Source organism: Ambystoma mexicanum, chromosome 11 (assembly GCF_040938575.1).
Source record: "Ambystoma mexicanum isolate Mex_15411 chromosome 11, UKY_AmexF1_1, whole genome shotgun sequence".
NCBI lineage: Eukaryota > Metazoa > Chordata > Amphibia > Caudata > Ambystomatidae > Ambystoma > Ambystoma mexicanum.
The window spans coordinates 849,603,606-849,626,816 of NC_090934.1; the positions used below are offsets into that span (position 1 = coordinate 849,603,606).

At 48.2% G+C, this 23,211-nt stretch overlaps 1 protein-coding gene across 1 annotated transcript in view; it reads right to left on the reverse strand.

The window, feature by feature from the left end:
- DDB1 (damage specific DNA binding protein 1) overlaps positions 1-23,211 on the reverse strand; it is a 1,539,839-nt gene that overhangs the window by 394,867 nt on the left and 1,121,761 nt on the right. Inside the window, exons 19-21 of the mRNA XM_069623834.1 lie at positions 20,515-20,638; positions 4,456-4,620; positions 3,553-3,647 (exon numbers count right to left, since the gene is read on the reverse strand). Coding sequence (XP_069479935.1) covers positions 3,553-3,647; positions 4,456-4,620; positions 20,515-20,638 — 384 coding nt within the window. The remainder of the gene's footprint in view (positions 1-3,552; positions 3,648-4,455; positions 4,621-20,514; positions 20,639-23,211) is intronic.

A 23,211-nucleotide genomic window follows, 5' to 3' on the forward strand; every position in this document is an offset into this window, starting at 1 on the left:
AGAGAAGTGGGATTGGGTTGTTAGTCACGATAAAGTGGCAAATATGAGATCACTAAGCTCTTTTGCAAAGATGCCTTTTGAGTATATCAAAAGAAATGCAAAGACACTTAAAATTGCTGCTGTCTCCTGTGACATGCAGAAAATTCTTGGATATTAGACTCAATAATTTGAACATCATAGAAACAAGGGGAGCATGGACTGGTGCTCCGGTCAAGAAGAGGAAATGTAGATTATGTATGGATGGCAATAGCAATACCATAGAATCGGCTAGAAAAGTTTCGACATGCTGTCCTAAAATTAGACCGATATATAATAAATATTTCGAAAAGTATGATTTTGAAAATTAGTATATGGCTAGCGAAACATCCTGGCTAAAATGCTAGTCTGGGTTCAATAAAGGCCTAATCATCGCCATTACCCAGATTTGGGAAAAAACTAAGGAATATCTGCGTAAATTTAAAGTGGATGTGAAACTGCTAGTTGATCTTGAAATTTCAGTGTAATGCTAAGATATGAGATGCCAAAGCTGCTATTCTATATGGAATACCATTCGATTTCCTTATTTTGGAATGTATAGGATATATGTCTAGATGGCTTGTTGAATACCCTTGACAGGGGTATGATATATATGTTTTTGCCTGCAATTTTGTTGTGATATCAGTCTTATCTTTTCAATAACAAGATCTGATGATGTACATTTTCTATTTTCATCTTCATTCTCTATTAGTTTTTAATGTAATAAGGATGTATTTGTGATATTTTTAAATGCCATTTTACAGTTGCTTTTTGCTTTCTTATATGTTTATATCTGACTTTGTGTTAAAGTTTAACCATATACACAAAATAGAAAGAAAAAAGTGATTCTGAGGTAAAGGTTCACCTAAGAATCAATTGTGAAGCAGTTGAAAATAATGTGACACTAAAGTTAAATGAGTGAACATTATTAATTGTGAGGTTAGTGAACACGCATTGGCCAAGCCAAGCGTGAAACAAGCACTGGCCAAGGCCAAGAGATACAAGTATTGCCAGAGTCAAAAGAGTTGGTCAAACACTGTTTAAAGCCAAAAGAGACTACCACCATGGCATACAGTTAAGCTACTCTAATTGGCAGGAAGTAAAGAGGTGAATGCAAGGCTATGGGAAGCTTGTTGATGGTGATTGTTCCCTAAAGATTGGTTTAATTCACGTTGCCAAAGCCATAAGCAAGATAGAAGAAAATACTTAAGGACATTTTAGTTGTTGATGTTGCAGAAAGACAAGAACGGCAAAGAGGCTCTACTTCTGAAAGGTGAATGTTCAGAGGAAGAGTGCCTTGCCTGCATGAAGGTGTTGAGGGGCGCTGATGTAAATGTTGCCTTTTCTGGAAAATTGCTAGTCACCAAGCTGCAAACTGTTGAAGCTGCAATAAAACTTTTGCTTGTCAGATTTAAAACTTCAGAAGCCCAGTTAAATTTGAAACACTATGGGGCCGGCGAGTAGACCCGCATGGTGAATTCTTACAGAAGTTATCTGGTATGAGAGTTAGCCAGGGGGAAGTAGTGGGGACTATGAAGATATAAACTATTCATCCTGACAAAGATATACACTGTGATTCATAAACCTATAAAAAGAGAGACTTAAGAATTGCTACCAAGAAGCTGTGTTTCTTGTACCTTGCGCGAAGTTGTGATTCTTTGAATCTGACAAGGAGCTGTATATCGTCTTTCAAATTTCTAAGTTGAGGCTAAGCATAGTGACCCAGAACACCATTGGTGCTATTTGATGAAAATGATTTCTCAAGGAAAAACAAGAAATCTTCCTGTTGGGAAGACATTGTTTAAAAGAACTTTTGCTTGACAAAGTGAAGGAATCAAGAAGTGGGAACTTTGTTGAAAACCCAGATTTCCTTATTTCTTTTAGTTGAACCTTGGAACTGAACCCAACTTGAAACCTGGGGAAGTGGAGCTCACCCAGCTTCCATAGAGAATGTGAACATGTGAGAAATACCATTGCTGATAATTGTTGTGAATGTCCATATATTTTCTTGTGTATTTTATGCTCAAGTGTGAGGTCCATATATCCTTTGTTAGAGAGTTTCCTTTAGTTGCTGATAGGGTGGGGAATCCTTGTCAGTAGGGATAGTGAGGCATCTGTTGAAACATGGAAGTTAATAAAATGGCATTTTTCAAAAAAACATCCAAACGTTCTCCGCCTCACATTTCTGACCCCCCCACACTCTCCACCCCCATTCTCCAGGTGTAATCCTTTTAAATGTCCCAGTGCTCGTCAAACACCAACGACCACTAAAGCGCTTCTCCAGCTTCTCGGCATCAATGATCTGCATTGCTTCATTCACCTTTCTCATCCCAGTACAGGGGAATGGTAGGCAGTTCTTGATATGTCTCCAGTCATCTTTCTCGTCCCTGTATTCCCACATATATAGGAATGATAGGCAGTTCTGGGTCTATCATACTGAAGGGTGTTATCACATTTTGTGGGTGGTTGGTGGGAACTATCACAGTAAGCCATAAAGGTATGAGACATGGAGGGGATATCTCTAAAAGGGATTGGGGGGGGGATCGGTGGTTTCACCCGACTCATGTTGTCCCCCCACACCCCTGAGAATAATGAGGTATGTGTGTGGGGAGGAAGGGGTGGTTTGAGTAGTTCTAAGGTTGAGCCTGTAACGTGTTTGGTTTGTCTGGCTGATGGGCGGCAGTATGTGCGACAGGTGGGGGTGGTGGTCTCGTGTGGTAGAGTGAGCGTGAAGGGGTTCGCAAAGTGGTCAAGATTTGTACCTGAAATCAAAAGAACATGGTTGTTTCCAGCTATGTATGTGGTAGGTGAGGAGTCAGTCCTCTTTGAAGCAGCACCAGACAGGCAAGGTAGTTGCTGGGAGGCTTCTCCAGCTCAATTAAGTCCCCCAATGCCCCCCCATCTTAAAGGGATATATTTTCTTCTGCAGAATATCAGTAAAATTACATTTACCCAGCTAACATGTGTGAATAATAAATCTAGTGCGGGCAGCACTTTATTTGACCAAACCTATTGTTATACTGTTTTTACGATTTCCATCCACCCCCGATTGGTGTACCTGGGCTGCTTGCACTAAAACTGCAGGAAATCTGAACAAACCCCTTTCTTGGCTGACTCGCTCCTAGCACCCACATCCCCCAGTGTTGGGGGCAGGCTCCAGTGGAGCAAGGAAGGGTTTTGGACCAGGGAATGTTTTATAATAAAGCACAATTGTGATACAGATCGTATGACGAGTGGTGGGTTTAAGGAGGTGAAGGATGATTGGGGAGGGGTGATTGTGGGGATTTTTACCCACCCACCTCCTTTTGTACTTTGCGCATCTGCTTGTTGATAAAAACAATTTTGGCAGGCAGGCACATAGCACACATGTACCACTCTGCTCCCCTCTTGAAATTCTAGCCTTCGATACTCTACCATGTTTACCCCTGGGAGAGCTGGGCATATATAGAGAAGCAACGCAACATAGGTGTGGATTGCTGTTCCTCAATCCTAAAGATGGTCTTGGAACATTCTAACAGTAGGTACAACTCTGCTTACAGTGCTGTTGATGCTGGCCAGGAGCTTCCCATTGAATTCAACCATAGAATAGACAGCTCCTTTCACTTCTTTTTCAGCAACAGTTTGCAGTTTTCCTGTACAGAAAAGTAAAAAACAATGCATTACAGACTGGAACCCCTTAACATGTAAACTAAAATGATCCACTAAGCAACCCACAGTGATCCAATCGGTGCCCACTGTGATCCACCAAGAGACCAGAACTTATCCAACAACTAACACAAACAGATTCACTACACCAAACAGATTCACTACACCCCAATACAGGACAAACCCCTACCCCTCAAACAATGAGTGCATCCCACCCCACTGATAACTGAACTATGGTCACAAGGCACTACCAGCCACCCCAATAGACAGCAACACAACTCAGCCCAATACAGCCGACACAACAGCCCTGGCACTTGGGGGATCCAACCAACAAGCAGATCGTCAAGACCAAGAATCCACAAAAATGAGCCCAAAGGCCATACAACATTCAAGCTCCCTCAAACAAACAAAACATAACTCATTGCAATCACCAACCCAAAATCATCCATCATACACCCAAACCCTCAGCAAAACCTATGCTACCCAAAAGGTAACTCAATCCACCCACATTGTAATCAACATAATCATACTAAAAGCATGGATTACACCATCCGCCAGACACACCACAGCACAACAAAAAATCCAAGAAACCAGGAATAAATCAAAATGAAACCCATTATCCTATCCAACCCAGCTAGAGACACATACATCGTGTAGATTTCTCACAATGAAACTGATAATACACAGCTGCCAAAATTAAATACCTATTCAGACACATTCAGCAGTTCCCCTAGCACACAGACTGGTCTTTCACTGTTCTTCCACCCCTAGATATTAGTCCATAGATCTTCTTACCATCACAGTACTGAAAGACAACAATTCGACCCTGTTTTGGCTCTGCCTCCTCAGGATACACCATTGCAGTGCCCACAATGAAGTATGTGTTGGTATCTTTCCCCAGCTTGCAGGACACCAAGCTGAGCGCATATTCATTCTGCAGGAACTGGTGAGCATGAAGTACTGTAGAAAGAAGAGAGCATCAGATGAGGAACAGAGATAGAGAGGAGATAGAAAAAGGGAGAGAGGAAATAGGGAAGTGGTTTAGCAAAAAAAAGTGCAATGAATAAAAGAAATTTGGAAAAAAATGAGAGTAGAAGAGAAAAAGAATTGAGAGGAAAGATCTACAAACCAGCAGAAAACAGTAAACGACATATGTTAAATGTAAAGGTATTTGTACCGCGCACCGTCACCAAAGGAATTGGTCCCCAGGCACTCTGGCGGATCTGTAAATAAGGTGGGGTGGGTAAGTAAGGTGAAGAGGGAGTAGGATAGTGAGAGGAGTGGTGTTCTGTTGGCAGCTTCAACTCGGTATACACCAGAAGCTGAGCTTTGGTGCGGGTATCGGGTCTGTGATAGGCCACGTGTGCCGTTGGTCCGGCGTATGTGTTGTTGCAGTGTTGTGAAGTGCGTGCGGCTTGTTGTGCGAGAGATGGTTGTGTGAGTTTGAGTGAGATAAGTATGCAGAGTTTGAGCTTATAATGGTTAGTGGGTTACCTGACCTTTGGCATGCTAGCATTTGCAGTTATGTCCCAGAGTGGCACCAGTTGACCCCCACAACTCTATCTGGATGCGGCGAGGGCCAATGTCTAGAATTCTATCTGGGTGTGGGCAAGCCAACATTCACAGTCCCGTCCAGATGCAGCGCAAGCCAGCGTATAGAAATCTGTCTAGGTGTGGGCATGCTATCATTCGCAACCTTATCGGGATGCTGCGCAGGCTGGTGTTCACAATACCAAGTGTGAACATATATGAATCAAGAAACACTGGAGGGACAAGAGACCATAAGAAGAGAACAGAAGAAATGATATGAACACAGGAGAAACGGGAGAACAGGTGGCTGGGAGGGCATTATTGTGAAGTAGACAATGAAAATAAATATATTAAGTCCCTGAGTTTAGAAAAAAGCAATGAGAGCAGAAATGGTAAGAAATCTGAAAATCAAGCATTTTATTTTGAAACCAACAAAACTAGGAACATTTCCACACCCTTCTCGCTCGGGAATCAACTGTTCCCAGAGTTTGTCACTACTCCACTTACTCGACAGCCTGCTGCCTCATATCTTCTGATGGTTCTTGCCATTATCACTTCAAAGCTACTTCAGAAGAACAAGTTACTTTCTTACCTGGTAATGTTCTTTCGATGGGATGGTCCGACGACGTATTCCATATCTATGATAGGTAATGTCCACAGCTGTGCTGCTTCGGAAAATCTTTGGCGTCTGCGTCCTGCGTCAACGTCGATGCGCCGTCCCCGAGGACCTCCTCCGAGGGCACCCGATGTGATAAGTAGGACGCACAACGCCCATAGCCTCAGTTATAGTTTTTTCCCAGAACGTGTGCCACCAGTTTTCTGCCAGTCAGACACACAAGGCCTTGCGGAACGCAAGCTGCAATTGCAAAAGAAATTCTACAGCGGGGAAGGCAGGGAGGGAACGATATTGAATACGTCGTCGGACCATCCCATCGAAAGAACGTTACCAGGTAAGAAAGTAACTTGTTCTTCGAGGGGATTGGGTCCTCCGACGTATTCCATATCTATGACAGACTCCAAAGCAGTACCAAGCAAAGAGGTGGGAAAGAATTTAGAATACAAATTTAGCATGCCCAATCAAATTGCGGAATAGAGAACTGCCTTGCCAAAGGCCAGATCTTGCCTTCTGATGGAATCGAGGGAATAGTGACGTACAAAAGTATGTACTGAAGCCCAGGTGGCTGCATCACAGATGTGACGAATAGGAACTCCACTCTGCAGAGCAGTAGACGCAGCCACTCCTCTGGTAGAATGGGCCCGCAGCCAGCCGGAGGGTCCTCACCCGCCAAGCGGTAACACTCAGATAGCTAAAATAATCCAACGAGACAGTCTGTTTCGTCACAGCTTGTCCCAAACGCTTTCCTGCGTAACCAATGAAAACTTGATCGTCCACTCTGACCCGGGACATGCGCGAAATATAAAAGCTCAACGCTCTCTGAGGATCAAGCCTACGGAGCCTTTCCTCTTCCTTACCAGGATGTGGAGGAAGATAGAACGCCGGAAGAACAACCTTCTGGCTCAAATGAAATTCCGAAACCACCTTCGGAAGAAAAGAAGGACGAACTCTAAGGACAACCCTGTCCTTATGAAACACAGTGAAGGGTGGCTTAACTGAAAGTGCCTGTAACTCACTCACTCTGCTAGCGGAAGTAACCGCAACCAAAAACACAGTTTTCAGAGTCAACAGCCTCAAAGGGCAAGAATGTAAAGGCTCAAACGGAGCACCCATAAGAAACTTAAGATCAAGGTTCAAATCCCAACCTGGCACCAAAAAAGGTGACGGAGGGAACACATTAGTGAGCCCTTTCAAAAACTGCAAAATTAAAGGAATCTTAAAATAAGAACACTCTTCAGACGAACGCTTAAAGATGGACAGCGCCGCCAGGTAACCTTTAATGGTCCCCACTTGCAAGCCCCTGTGGGCCAAAGAAAGCAAAAAAGACAAAACCATGGGAATGTCACATTCAAAAGGATCCACATTCTGAACTCTGCACCAGTCGCAGAACTTTCTCCAATGGCAACGGTACAGAGACTTTGTTGCCGGCCGCCTGGCCGAGAGCAACACCTCCATCACATCTTCAGGGAGGTCCCGATCGTTATACCTCAACCTTTCAGAAGCCAAGCGTGAAGATTGAGGGATCTGACCTCTGGATGGAGAACCTGACCCCCCCCCCTCCCGTGAGAGCAGATCGTCTCGGTAGGGAAGACGACGTGGAGGGCAGATGGACAAGTCTAGAAGGTCCGGGTACCATGTCCTCCGGGCCCTCGCCGGAGCAATGAGGATCATCCGGGAACCGAACCTCCGCAGCATTTGCGGGATGACGGGGACTGGAGGAAACGCATACAGCAGTGGGAACGACCACTCTACCACGAACGTGTCTCCTAAGGCTCCTTTTGGAGGAAATTCCCACGAGAAAAACCTTTCGCACTTCCGGTTGACACTGGAGGTGAAGAGATCCAATTGAGGGGTCCCCCAAAGGGCGAAGATCTCCAGGAGAAACTCCTGAGCCAGCTCCCACTCGTGAGACATCGTGCTCTGCCTGCTCAGAGCATCCGCCGTCTCGTTGTCGTCTCCGGCCAGATGAACCGCCGACATCGAAACTTCCTGCTGGATGGCCCAGAACTCGAGCTGCATCGCCTCCCTGCATAGCGGAAGTGACCCTGCCCCCCTTTTTATTGAGGTAGTGCATGGCCACAGTGTCGTCCGTTAGAATCAGGACACTCTTTCCGCGCAGTCGGCAGAAAAGCCTTCAGGGCTAGCCTGACTGCCCTCACCTCCAACAGACTGATATGGAGTCTGGACTCCGACGGAGACCAACGACCGATGACTGTCAACTCGTTGGCATGAGCTCCCCATCCCCTGAGGAATGCGTCCGTCACGATCGTGGCCAGGGCAGCCAAAATGGGGCCCCCTTCATCAGATTGCCCTCGATGGCCCACCACAGAAGGTCCCGGGCTACCGAGGACGGCTCCTGAACAGGGTCCGACAGCCTGCCGGAGGACTGAGACCACTGGAGCTTGAGTGCCCACTGCAAAGATCTCATCCGCAGACAAACCTCTGGCACCAGAAGAATGCAGGATGCCATGAGGCCGAGCAGTCTCAAGAACTCGGACGCTGGGAGATTCTGGGCAAACAAACTTGTGCACCATCTGCTGAATGTGAAGAGCCCTCACCTGAGGAGGAAAACACTGCCCCAGGGACGTGTCGAGCACTGCTCCGATGTACTGGAGCCGCTGCGTTGGTGTCAAATGGGACTTCTTTAAATTGAGGGAGAAGCCCCAACCTATGAAGGGAGTGGCAGGTGACGGACATATGATCCAGGACTTGCTCGGGAGAGCTCCCCCTGATCAACCAATCGTCCAGTTAGGGGTAGACGTGAATCCCCCCTTTCCTGAGATGTGCTGCCACCACCACCATGAGCTTGGTGAAAACCCTCGGGCGGAGGTCAATCCGAACGGCAGGATCCGAAACAAAGTGCGAGTCGCCAACCGCGAACCTCAGGTACTTCTTGTGCTTGGGATGGATCGGCACATGGAAGTAAGCATCCTTGAGGTCGAGAGACACCAACCCAGTCCTGAAGTTGAAGGGCCTGCAGGACTTGAGAAAGAGTCACCATCTTGAACTTGTCCTTCCTGAGGAGTTTGTTCAAACCGCGCAAGTCCATTATGGGTCTCAAGCCCCCGTCTTTCTTCGATATCAAAAAATAAGGGGAATACCATCCCTTGTTCCTCTCTGCTACAGGCACCAGTTCTATGGCGCCTTTCTCCAGCAGGGCTTGAATTTCCTGCGCAAGGAGCGGATGTGGACACTTCAAAGAGAGGTTCCCTGGTGGATTGTCGTGCGGGCTCTGCCGAAAAGGAAGACAGTAGCCGTGGGTTATGATCTCCAGAACCCACACATCCGAAGTAATGGCTTGCCACTCTACAAAATGCTGTGCCAGCCTTCCCCCCCAACCGGCGAACCAAGGGACCTGGCCTCATGACTGAGTGGTAGAGGCTGCGGCGTTGCCTGAGGGTAAAGAGGCAACTGCCTGAGCGGCCTTGGCACCTCGAGTACCTTTATTTCCACCTCTGGCACTCTTATGATGGCCTCTTTGACCGCTAGCTCCCCTCGCTTTACTGAAGGATGAGTAATAGCGAAAGGAACCTCCCCTCCATTGCTGTCCCCTAGGCCGAAAAGGCGGAGGTTGGCGAACTGCAGCGCCCAACGAATTCGCTGCAGCTTTGGAGGTCTGCAACCTCTCAAGGCTCTCGTCAGCCTTGCTGCCAAAAAGGTGTTCACCGTCAAAGGGCATGTTGAGGAGCGGGGACTGCACATCAGGAGCGAACCCAGACTTCTGCATCCACGCAAACCTGCGCATTACGGTGCTCGCTGCCATGGACCGGCTGACACAATCCGCCAAGTCCAAATCCGACTAAACGGCCTCACACATAGCATCCTTGCCATCCTGAACCATAGCAAGGAAACCATCCCGTTCGTCCCCTTTGGGAATATGTTCAGCCGCCAATTCAACACAGTTCCACAGAGTGTGTGTGAAACGAGAGACAAGGCACATATGGAGTTGGCCGCCTGAAGCGCCATACCCCCAGAAGAAAACACTTTCTTTGCCCAGCCGTCAAAAGGTTTGTCGTCCCAATCCAGAGGGATGGTAGGATACGACGCCTGCTTTGCCGGGGCCGTAGCCGCCTGCACCACCAAACTCTCCGGAGTGGGGTGCCTAGACAAGTAGCAGGGGTCGCTACTGGCTGGTCGGTATCTTCGCGACAAAGACTTGCCCACTGCCGGGAGACTCTCCGGAGCAGTCCAAGCCGCCGCCACCCTTCTCTACAGAGCCATATGAAAAGGCAAAACCGGGTCAGTGGGGGGACCGAGATCAAGGATGTCCGTGAGATTATCCTGAACGAACTCCCCCGGGGGAGCTGACCAACCCAAGTACTCGGTGACCCGAGACATAAGGCACCGATATGAAGAATCGGCATGAGTGCCAGGCTCCGGCCTACAAAACTCCACCTCCGGAGGTGTGTCCAGTCCACTGGCATCATGCAGCGACTGCCGCAGATCATCAAACTGGCTATGGCCCGAGATAAGGTCATCTGGAACCGTAACCGGAACCAAGCCCCCATCAGAGCCTTCATCACCCTCTGAAATGTACTCCAGGCGGGGTGAGGAAGACCTCTGTGGACCAAAGCAGTGCCTGACCTTAGCCATATCCTTTCTAGGGACAAACCCTGTGCCACGGGGCCCCTCCGACACCACCGCCTGGAAAGGCGTCGAGGGCCCCGAACGAGTCGGCGCCGACAGAAAAGGCGTTGACGTCAGCTGCAGCGCCGCCAGCATCGGCGGCGTCGACAAAGGCCTCGAAGCTGGAGCTCCGAGCGTCTCTCGCAAAGACCTAGGCGCCAACGGCGTCGACGACCCCCTCGGAGGCAGAGCCTCGAGAGAAATCGTCGACGACCTCGGCGCCACAGGTGTCGATGTCTTCTTCGAAGACGGTACAGGATCACGCGGTCTCGAGCGCGTCGAGGAGCGCGACCTGGAACGGGCATGGCGAGAAAGGCTACCCTTGTCTGAGCGGGACCTCTCCCGCGAGCCGTGCCGACCACCCGAGCCCGAAGGCGTACGGGCGGTGTCTCTCGACCGGTGCCGACCGACCCCCACTCGGAGGCGCGGACGGACCGGTGCCCTGCGAATCAAGAATCGCTAGCATCCGTTTCCCGAAGGAAGCCCATTCCTCCGGTGTCGCTTGCATGGAGGGATAAGCGACCCGCCAACGGGCATAGTCCTCGGAAGAAGACGGGGAAGGCGACCTATGCCGGCGCTTCCGGGAATGCCTCGAAGAGGCGGAGGAGTGGCAAGACCGACTCCTGGAAGGAGACCCACTTGACTTCCGACGATGACGCAGAGAGTCACCCCTTGAGGCATCCGTCGAAAGCCCCGCAGACCTCGACTTCCGGGGCTTCAACACCCGGCCTACCGACAGCTTCTTCTTGCGTTCCCGCAAGGTCTTTGCCGTGAGCGACTGGCAGTCGACACAGACGTCCGTATCGTGGGCCTCCCCGAGGCACCAGAGGCAGGCTTCGTGCAAGTCCGTGACCGACATCTTAGACCCACAGTCCCTGCAGTTCTTGAAGCCCGGACGTGGGGTTGAAGATGAGAAAGACTTCGCCATGAACAGGTCTTCACACAAACCGAACAGGTTCAACGAACCGAGAATTGAAAACAGCAAACTCCAACAAGTCGAGGCGTACCGAGATTCACGAAGCGAACACATTCGCGGAAAAAACTACAACTGAGGCTATGGGCGTCGTGCGTCCTACTTATCACATCGGGTGACGTTGGCCGTTGGATGAGGTCCTCGGGGACGGCGCATCGACGCAGGACGCAGACGTCAAAGATTTTCCGAAGCAGCACAGCTGTGGACATTAACTGTCATAGATATGGAATACGTCGGAGGACCCAATCCCCTCGAAATTGCCTTCCCTTTAAAGCTCCCCCTCCCTTCATAACGAACTATCCAAACGTTTATATAGCAAACCATACCCAGTATGTGATAGGACAGGTTCTCTTCCCTATGTTCAGGAACGAGGAAGACTGACCCCAACTGGGCAACAGGGCTTCCAGCTTGCTTTCCTTGGTTCACAGGGTACTAGGTGTGGCTGAGTAGTCAACAGAAACCCCTATGTCGGCAATGGGGTGGTTTTGAAACTAACACCAAAACAGATGTTGTTCACACATAGATATTATGAAAATAGAACTATCTCCTGTAACGCTAAATAAATTCCTGGTGGAAAAGGTAAGAAAACGTTATTAGGAGGATTCTTAGTGTTTTAGAGGTCTTGAGACAGCCAGTTAGAGTCACCAACATTGCAAACTTCCCGTTGGATTATTCAGGATCCGAATCTAGAAGTTCAGACCCCCATGGGTACAGACTCAAATTCAAATCTGCTCAACTGGTGGTTTGGCGCACATAGGAATTAAGGACAGGCTGACGGTCTTGATTGGCTAAGAAGGATGCAGTGCCTCCAAATGATAAAGGCCAAAAGTTAAATGGAGGGCTAAATCGTGTAGGCCTGCACACTCAGAATGGCATTAGATTTCAAAATTATGTTTCTTTGAAAAGTCAAACTTCACGAGACGCAGCTGTGAGCCATGGCCATATATTGAACAAATTACTCCCCTTTCTATAATGTTCTTTCTGATGAATGTTCCTACCACGAAATCCTCATCTATAATAATCCTATCCACAGCTTAGCTGCTCTTCAGAAACTGTTTTGCCACCAGGGGGCGCAGTGCTGCTCTGTCCGACCCCTCTAAATGCCCTGTGCGGCACATAATGTCGATGCCAATGAACAAGTTACTTTCTTACCGGGTAACGTTCTTTCGATGGGATGCTCCTCCGACGTATTCCACATCTATGACAGGTAATCACCACAGCTGTGCTGCTTTGGAAAATTTTCGGCGTCTGCGTCCTACGTCTATGACGTCGATAAGCTGTCCCTCGAGGGCCTCCGTCGAGCCAACATCACCGGATGTTATAAGTAGGACGCACGACGCCCGTAGCCTCAGTTGTAGTTTTTTCCCAGAACGTGTGGCACCAATCTTCTGCCAGTATGACTACAGAATGCCTTGCGGAAACGTAAGCTGCAATCGCATAAGAAAGTCTGTAGAGGGGCAGGCTGGGAGGGTGCGATCTGGAATACGGCGGAGGAACATCCCATCGAAAGAACATTCCCAGGTAAGAAAGTAATTTGTTCTTCGAAGGGATTGTGTCCTCTGACGTATTCCACATCTAAGACAGACTCCCAAAGCAATACCAACGTATGGAGGCGGGAAAAGAATCTAGAATTTTAGAATGCCCAATTAAATTGCAGAATAGAGGACCGCCTTGCCAAAGGCCAAATCTTGCCCATGGATAGAATCCAGGGAGTAGTGTTTTACAAAAGTATGGACAGAGGCCCATGTGGCTGCTTCACAAATGGTAACACTCCTCTGCAGAGCAGTAGAGGCAGCCACACCCCTAGTAGAATGGGCCCGTAAGCCTACCGGAGGGTCCTTACCTGCCAGACGGTAGCATTAAGAGACTGTCAAGATAATCCATCTGGACAAGGTCTGCTTAGTAACAGCTTGACCCAAACGATCCTATAAAGAGCTGATCGTCCACTCTGACCCGGGACATGCATGAGATGTAGAAACTTAAAGCTCTCCTAGGATCCAACCTATGGAGCGCCTCTCCTCTTCGTTACCAGGATACGGAGGATAGAACACTCGAAGAATTACTTTCTGGCTCAAATGAAAGTCCGACACAACCTTCGGAAGAAAAGAAGGACAGACCCTAAGGATAACCCTGTCCCTATGGAACACTGTGAAAGGAGGCTTGGCGGATAGTGCCTGCAACTCACTCACTCTGCGAGCAGAAGTAACCGCAACCAAAAATACAGTTTTAAAAGTCAACAGTCTCAAAGAACAAGAATATAAGGGCTCAGACAGAGCTCCCATTAGGAATTTCAGAACTAAGTTCAAACCCCAACCGGGCACCTGGAAAGGTGACGGTGGGAACACATTAGTTAGCCCTTTCAGAAACGGAGAAATCAAAGGAATCTTAAATTAAGAACACCCCTCAGACGAGCGCTTAAATATGGACAGCGCCGCCAGGTAACCCTTAATGGTACCCACTTGCAGGCCCTTGTTGGCTAACGAAAGCAAAAAAGACAGAACCACAGGAATCGCACATGAAAAAGGATCCATATTCTTTACCCTGCACCAGTCGCAAATCTTTCTCCAACGGCAACAGTACAGGCACTTTGTTGCAGGCCTTCTGGCCAAAAGCAACACCTCCATCACGTCTTCAGGGAGGTCCCAATCCTTGTCCCTCAACCTTTCAGAAACCAAGCATGAAGGTTGAGAGACGTAACCTCTGGATGGAGAACCCAACCCCCCTCCCGTGAGAGCAGATCGTCTCAGTAGGGAAGACGGCGTGGAGGGCTGATGGACATGTCGAGAAGGTCCGGGTACCACGCTCTCCTGGCCCATGCCAGAGCAATGAGGATCATTCAGGAACCAAACCTCCGTAACCTCTGCAGCACTTGCGGAATGACGGGGACTGGAGGAAACGCGTACACCAGTGGGAAGGAAAACTCCACTACGAACGCACCCCCTAAGGCTCCTCTTGGAGGAAATTCCTGTGAGCAGACTCTTTTGCACTTCCGGTTGACACTGGTGGCGAAGAGATCCCCTTGTGGGGTCCCCCAAAAGGGTGAGGATCTTCAAAAGAACTTCCTGAGACAGCTCACACTCGTGACAGACTGTGCTCTGCCTGCTCAGAGCGTCCGACGCTGCGTTTTCGTCGCCGGCCAGATTAACTGCCGAGATCGAAATTTCCTGCTGGATGGCCCAGAACCAGAGCTGCATCACCTCCCTGCACAGTGGGAGTGACCCTGCCCCCCCTTTTTTGTTGAGGTAGTGCATGGCCACTGTATTGTCCGTCATAATCAGGACATTCTTCCCCCGCACAGACGGCAGAAAAGCCTTCAGGGCTAGCATGACGGCCCTCAGCTCTAACAGATTGATGTGGAGCTGGACTCCGACAGAGACCAATGACCGCGGACTGTCAACTCGTTGGCATGAGCTCCCCATCCCGTGAGGGATGCATCCGCCACGATCGTCACCTTTGGCCCACCACAGAAGATCCTGGGCGACCGAGGGCAGCATCTAAACAGGATCCGACATCCTTCCGGAGGATTGCGAGCACTGCATCTTGAGAGCCCACTGCAGAGATCTCATTTGCAGCCTGGCCTCCGGCTCCAATTGAATGCAGGATGCCATGATGCCGAGCAACCTCAAGAACTGGAACGCCGGGAGACTCTGGGCATGTTGAAACTTGTACACCATCTGCAGAATGTGATGAGCCCTCACCTAGGGAGGCGAACACTGCACCAGGGATGTATCGAGCACTGCTCTGATGTACTGGAGCCACTGGGTAGGTGTCAAATGAGGCTTCTTTAAGTTGAGGGAGAAGCCCAGCTTGTGAAGGGAGTGGCAGGTGACAGGGAGATGATCCAGGACTTGCTCGGTAGAGTGCGCCCTGATCAACCAATCGCCCAGGTAGGGGCAGACGTGAGATACGCTGCCACCACCACCCATTAGCTTGGTGAAGACCCTCGGGTGGAGGTCAATCCGAACGGTAGGACCGAAACTGAAAATGCGAGTCGCCAACCGCGAACCTCAGGTACTTCCTGTGCTTAGGATGAATCGGCACATGAAAGTAAACATTCTTGAGGTTGAGAAACACCAACCAATCCTGAAGTTGAAGGGCCTGGAGGACTTGAGAAAGAGTAACCATCTTGAACTTGTCCTTCTTGAGGAGCTTGTTCAAACCACACAAGTCCATGATGGGACTCAATCACCCCGTCTTTTTTCAGGATCAAAAAAATATGGGGAATACCATCCCTTGTTCCTCTCCGCTACAGGCACCAGTTCTATGGCGTTTTTCTCCAGCAGGGATAGGATTTCCTGCGCAAGCAGCGGATCCGTACTCTTCAAAGAGAGCTTCACTGGTGGATTGTCTTGAGGCCTCTGCCGGAAAGGAAGACAGTAGCTGTGGGCTATGATCTCCAGAACCCAAACAGCTGAAGTAATAGCACGCCGTTCTACAAGATGCTGCGCCAGCCTTCCCCCAACCGGCGAAGCATGGGACATGGCCTCATGACTGAGCTGAAGCAGCTGCGGCAGTGCCTGAGGCAAAGAGGCAACTGCCCGACCGGCCTTGGCACCTCGAGTACCTTGTTTTCCACCTCTGGTACTCCTACTTTGGCCCCTTTGACTGGCAGCTCCCCTCGATCTACGAAAGGACGAGTAATATCGAAAGGAACCACCCCTCCATTGCTGTCCCCTAGGACGAAAAAGGCAGAGGTTGGCGAACTGCAGCGCTCAACGACTTCGCTGCAGCTTTGGAGGGCTGCAACCTCTCAAGGCTCTTGTCAGCCTTGCTGCCAAAAAGATTGACGCCATCAAAAGGCATGTTGAGAAGCCGGGACTGTACATTAGGAGCAAACCCAGACTTCCGCAACCACGCAAACCTACGCATCACGGTGCTCGCCGCCATGGACCAGCTGACACAGTCTGCCACGTCCAGACCAGACTGAACGGATTCACACATGGCATCCTTGACATCCTGAACGAGGGCAAGAAAACCATCCCGTTCCTCCCCTTCGGGAATATGTTCAGCCGCCAAAGATTCACAATTCCAAAAAGTGTGAGTGAATCTTGCCAAGGCACAAACGGAGTTGGCTGCCTTTAAAGCCATATCCCCCCAGATGAAAATACTTTCTTCACCCAAGCGTCGAAGCGCTTGTCGTCCCCATCAGGAGGGATGGTAGGGTACACCACCTGCTTCGCTGGAGCCGCCTGCACCACCAAACTCTCTGGAGTGGGGTGCAAATTCAAGTAGCCAGGGTCGCCACTGGCTGGACGCTATTTTTTCGGCAACGACTTATTCACTGCCGGGAGACTCTCCGGAGGAGCCCAAGCCGCCGTTACCCTCCTTTGTAAGGCTATATGAAATGGCAACACCGGGTCAAGTGGGTGGACCTTGGTCCAAAATATCTGTCAGGTCATCCTGCAGAAAATCCACAGGTGGAGCAGACCACCCCAAGTACTCAGTCACCCTCGACATGAGACGCCTGTACGAAGACTCGGCGTGTGTGCCAGGCTCAGGTCTGCCAAATTCAACCTCCGGGGAGGTGTCCAGACCACTGGCGATATGCAAGGATTGACGCAGGTCTTCCATCTGGCTATGACCAGACAAGAGTTCGTCAGGAACCTCAGGAGGGACAAACCCTTCCAGATCTGACCCTTCATCCACCTCTGAGATATAAAAGCTGGAATTAATCCTTAGATGAGGGTACAGAAAAAGGCTCAAACACAGGCCTGACTGACTTACTCAGTGCTTTCCTCGGGGTTTCCACCGGTCTCCGGGTTACCTCGGATAAAGCCTCAAAAGGCGTCGACAGAACCGGCATCGACGCCGAGCGAGGTGACAACGGCTTCGAGGCCGGAGCCCTGAGCGTGTCCTTCGACGGCCTCTGCGCCGATGACTTCCTTTGAAGAGGAGGAAGAATGCCAGTGCGAGGGTCCACTCTGAGCTCTTGCAGAGCTGCTTCTTCTTTTCCTTACGCAGAGGGGACCGCTTCTCAGACCAAAGTGCTGTGCAACTCAACTGCGACCGTGCAACATTAACTTTCGTTTTGTGGACCAAGGTAAAAGGTTTTGACGCCAGTTCACAGAGGGTCTTTGGGAGCATGGACTGACAACCCATAATCCTGGGTGTCCTGTTCCTCACCCAAGCAGTACAAACAAATCCGGTACGAATTCAAAACTGACATTTGCTGGCCGCAGTCCTCACACAAATTGAACCTTGAAGCATTCACAGGGTTGGGCATGGCGCTAACGAATTCCAACAACTTTAAGAGTGTGTTCCTGAAACAGACAGAAAATGAAGGACAAAGGAACTTAGGTCACGGGGCGCCTCAATATATACCGGCCCCAACATCAAGTCCGGGTGTGTAGAGGCGTCGGGCGGTACCTCCTTCTTGGCTGCTCTTCATCCACCAGACAGACATAGTAAAAAGACTTCTGAGTCTCCATGACTACCGATGCAGCATCGGTCGTGGAGAGCCTTACATTCCATTCACGGTACCGTCCCTGACTTACACGGAGCTTTCTCACTCCAGCGGACTGTTTACAGCATTAGTGCTGATCGAAAGGATTTCCTCCAGTATTTGCCGCCCGACGTATAGGATCGACGGCCTCCGTAGGTACAGCTTGACTCAGTGCATTTCTTGGCGACACTTAGTTGGGTTTAATATGGGTCGGACTATCCTGGTATATATTGTTTACCACCTCCTCTTAGAGACTTGGTCAATTCTCTTTAGTACTATTACGTATCGTGCCTACCATGCGCACTCCGGGCTCTTTATACCCGGACTAGGATTCTTGCTACATTTCACCTTTCGGGGTTCTTTTCCCAGAGCCTACTGTACACTCGCTTTCTCCGTTTCTGTTCCCCCTGAGTTTCTTGCCGACACTGGGTTATCTCTTCACAGGCCATTCTATGAACGTTTTTTACAGGGTGGTCACTCGTGTCGTCTCTCCCGCTATGCTATGGGCACACTTCCTGCTTCTCTAAGCGATTACTGGCGCTTAATGGATATTTTTATCTCATGTAGGATTGACCTCCGGTCTTCTACCTCCTACTACCTTCCAGTAGAGAGCACCCACAGGCATCATTGGAGATACTTGTCCCCTCTTTTTTAATGCCATAGTTCATGTATTTTGAACCTTGCAATTCAAATCGCTATTCATGAGCTCACTTTTTGCCCTTTTTGTGTTTTTACTTTACAGATGCTATGAAATCTTCATTGTTAATATTTGTCTTTCACTGTTAACTTGGTTACGTTGTCATCTATGTACCTCCTGATGAATGTTCCATACTAAGTCTAGGAACAGAAACATGTCGAGATATCTCTCTGTATTTTGACCAGAGATACAAATTTATGACACATTGACTAACTATTGTAGGGTACTACACCCTTGATTTGATATGTACCGTTCTGTGTTTTGTGTGTTTATTTTGATACACTGTTAACTAGCTAGCCAAGCTTGTCACGTAACTTCTGTTCGATTTTGTTCTTTGTTATAAATTGTTTGTACTGTGGACCGCATTATTTAATTAGTTTTTACCTTTGTGACCCAATAAACCTGATACTTATCTTTTAACTGTGACTGGTCCCCTTGTGGTACTCCAATCCTGGGAGTTCTGTGTTTTCTGGCATCTATATTATAGCTTTGTCTCATTCTATAAATATGGAGCATTGTCCTCCCGGGCACAGACAAAGTATACATTGCTAACTACCCTTAGTCTTTTGTATACCGGGCTTCCTCTTTCTATAAATTGAAGGCGATTCCATTCAGATATCTGACTTTAGGACTAACCTAACTTGGACAACCTTGGTGCACCGGTGGCAGCAGAACTCTTCCATTAACTGCAACTTAATAGGGTCAGAATCTAAACACTTTCTAAAATGGATAGCTCATCTTCTATATTTCCTTTTTACTGCACAGCAACAGATAGATATTTTTTTTAGTAATACTCTGTTACCATTCCTTGATTTTATATCACAAAGTGTTTACTTTTTTTTCATTTCCGTATGTAGTTTATTTCAAACTTTTACCATCTTACATCAAGAAAACAATTACCTTACATTCACATTACTTATAAAATCAAAAGAAATCACATCATCAATGATAACCACAACAATTATTAAAAACTATCCTGTACACACACACTAACCTGCTTCCCCCCTCCCCTTTCATTTTACACATCAAGGGTCAAAACTCCCTGTAACAGGTACATTTTTAAAAAAACCTATTTCAAAAATGTAAAAAGGGAAAATATTAATTTAACATCTTCACCTCAACATAAGGGTCCCACCATACCTCTGCATCCCAACCTAATTTCACACTCATAGAATTACCCAAATAGGTGGTTCTCATAACTCAAAATTGGGCGAAATAGAGTTAGATGCTTTAAGGGTTCCAGAAGATGTATTACATAGCATACATCGATTATCTGCTACATTCCCTCCATATCCAAAATAGATCCCGGTAGAACAGACTGGGGCACTTTGGTGTGACATTCAACAAGCCAGATGGCCTATGTGAGAGAATGTGTGTTTTGGAGTTTTTGATCTCCTAATCTGTTTCCCTTCAATCTTTGGCCCACAGATTCACCTTTACAACTTTCCGATTTCTGCAGAGCGTGTCTGCCGATACCACTCCAGCCACATATTCTGTGACCAATCATGCCTGCCCGTCTCTTTCCTTTGAATCACTCTAAAATAAGGAGGGCAAATAGCTGGAATTACTTTCTTAAACAGTGGCATAGTGTGCCACAACACCCTTGCATACATATACGGAAGCCCCAGTTCATGTCTTATTACTGCCATTGGAATGCTTTTATGTAGGCGTAAAACTCTCCTCCAAAACTCTACCTTTGAACAGAATACTTGCCTCAGTGTGCCGTCTTGGCTGCTCCACTATGTTTACCACTAAGAGTCCGGAGGGCAACACTATTGCTGAGTTGCGAGTAGTTTTCGAATTCACACCCTGAACACAAACACAGAGAGAAAGCCTACCATGACTCCCCTCTGTTGATACCCACATCCCTAGTATTAGGTCCCCCCCTCTCGTCACCCTTATTCCATTGCAGTTGATGTATCATGCCCTCTCCTAAAACGAGTTTATAACCCCCACCACTTCCCCGGTACCTTCAAAGGTATGCTGGTCTATGATGAGTAGGTTATGTACTTCAACCTCCTCCCCAAAAGACGTCTCATGTGGGGATGTGCTGCTGGAGAACAACTTGCTGGAGCTGACACTGCTGGAAAGTGCCTGCAAAACAGAAGGGATTCAGAGTGCAGGATTAAGCAAAACATAGTAAAGGACAAATCTGAGCCAGAAGCTCCAAACATCATAGAGGTTGGATAGAGAATGACACGGGACATACCTGGGCAGGGTACAGAGAAACCAGCAGTGCATACAGTGAGAGAAGTTACTTATCCGAGAAAACATTCTTTCGACTGGATGTTTCTCCCACATATTCCTCATCTTATGATATCTCCATATCCAGCATTAATTGCTTTGGAAAATCTTTCCAGCAGGGGGTGCTGCGCATCGATGTCTGTCGACTCAATGTCAATCGAAGGCCTCCGCCTTGTTGTTGACATCGATGGTATATAGCATGCGCAGGGACCGTTGGCTTTATTTCAGTTTTTTACATGTATTAGATTATCCTACGCCCAACAGTTACTCATCATGAAGGAGCTTAAACTGCAATAACAAGGAAATTCAACTGCGGGGTAGCTTGGGAGGGGCGATGAGGAATACATGGGAGCAACATCCAGTCGAAAGAACATTAGGACGGTTAAGTAACTTATTCTTCGAATGGAGAGTGCCCTCCCAGGTATTATTCATCTAATAATAGAGTCCCAAACCAGTGGTTTGGAGGAGGGAGTCCGAATCTTCAATCTTTAATAATAATTTAGGATTTTCTTATTGGTCTGTGTGTATAGAATGCAACACTGCCTTCCCAAAAACACCTTCCCGGCCTGAGGAAGAGTCCAGACTATAAATTCTTGGTGAATGTGTGGACAGAGAACCATGTGGCTGCCGCACAAATATCCTGAATTGGGACTCCCCTCTGTGAGGCAGAGGAAGTAGCCATGCCCCTGGTCGAATGTGCTCCGAGAGCCTCAGGAGGCTCTTTTCCAGCTAATTTGTAGCATTCAGAGATTTCTAAGATGATCCACCTAAATAAGGTTTGTTTTGAAATGGACATACCCAACTTATAGCCTGTGCAACCAACAAAAGGTTGATCATCTTTTCTTTATTTAGACATCCTGGAAATGAAGAAACAAAGTGCACATCTTGGGTCAAGCCTGTCTAATCTCTGCTCTTCCTTCCCAGGATGAGGTGGCGGATAAAAAGAAGGTAGTATGATTTTTTGGAGTTAAATGAAACTCAGACAGTTGTTGGTTAAAAGGTAGGTTCAACCTTAACGACCACTCTATCCTTAAAGAAGACTGTAAGGCGGCTTGCAGGACAAGGCTTGACGTTCACTCACTGTACGGGCTGATGTAAGAGCCACTAAAAGGATGGTCTTTAAATTTAACAATCTTAAAGGACAGGAATGAATAGGCTCAAATCGATCACATATTAGAAATTTCAAAACTAGGTTGAGATCCCAAACCGAGACTTGAAAAGGGACCGCAGGAAATACATTTATCAATTCTTTCAAAAACGGAATAACCCGTGGAATCTTGAAGAAAGATACCTCTTCAGGAGGAGCCCTTAAAAATAGATAGCGCTGCCAGATATCCTTTAATTGTGCCAACCTGGAGCCCCAGATTAGCCAGGTATAACAAGAATGATAGCACCATGCAAAAGGGTCCACATTCTTATCCCTGCACAAGCTGCAAAATGTGTTCTAACAGCAGCAGTATAAGGATTTTGTTGCTGGCCTTCTGGCCGAAAGCAAAATCTCCATCACGTCGTCTGGGAGGTCCGAATCCTTCTATCTCAACCGCTCAGAAACCTTGTGTAAAGATTGAGTGTCTTGACCTCTGGATGGAGAACCAGACCCTCCTCTCGTGAGAGAAGGCCCTCTCTTTGTGGCAGACGTATTGGAAGGCAGATGGACATGCCCAGAAGGTCCGGGTGCCATGTCCTCCTGGCCCAATCCAGAGCAATTAGGATCATGAACTTCCCGAACTTTCTCAACCTCCCGATTACTTGAAGAATGACAGGGACTAGAGGAAACACGTACAGGAGTGTTAACTCCAAGTCCACTATGAACGCGTCCCCTAGAGCTCCTCTTGGGGGAAATTCCCTGGAGCAGTACAGCTCTTACTTCTGATTGACACCGGCCACCAACAGATCCACTTGAAGGATTCCCCAAAGGGCAAAGATCCCTTGAAGGACTTCCCAAGCTAGTTCCTACTCATTTGAGACTGTGCTTTGCCTGCTCGGAGCGTCAGCTGCTTTGTTCTCTCTGGCTAGGTAAACTGCAGACAGGGAGATTCCTTCTTGAATTGCCCAGAACCAGAGCTGCATTGCCTCTCTGCACAGTGGCAGTGACCCTAACGCCTCCTCTCTTTTTGAGGTAGTACATGGCCACTTTGTTGTCAGCCATTATCAAGACATTCTTACCCCGTACAGATGGCAGAAAGGCCTTCAGTCTCATCGCTCTCAGCGCCAAAAGGTTGATGTGTAGTTTTGTCTCTGATGGAGACGAACGACCGCAGATTGTCAGATCGTTGGCATGGGCTCCCCACCCCGTGAGAGGCGTCCGTCACTACAATAATCTCCGGCCATGGTTGCCAAAAAGGTTCTCCCTTCAGAATGTTTTCCTGGCAGGCCCACCACAGACGGTCTTGTGTGACTCTGCCTAGAACCTGAAGAAGGTC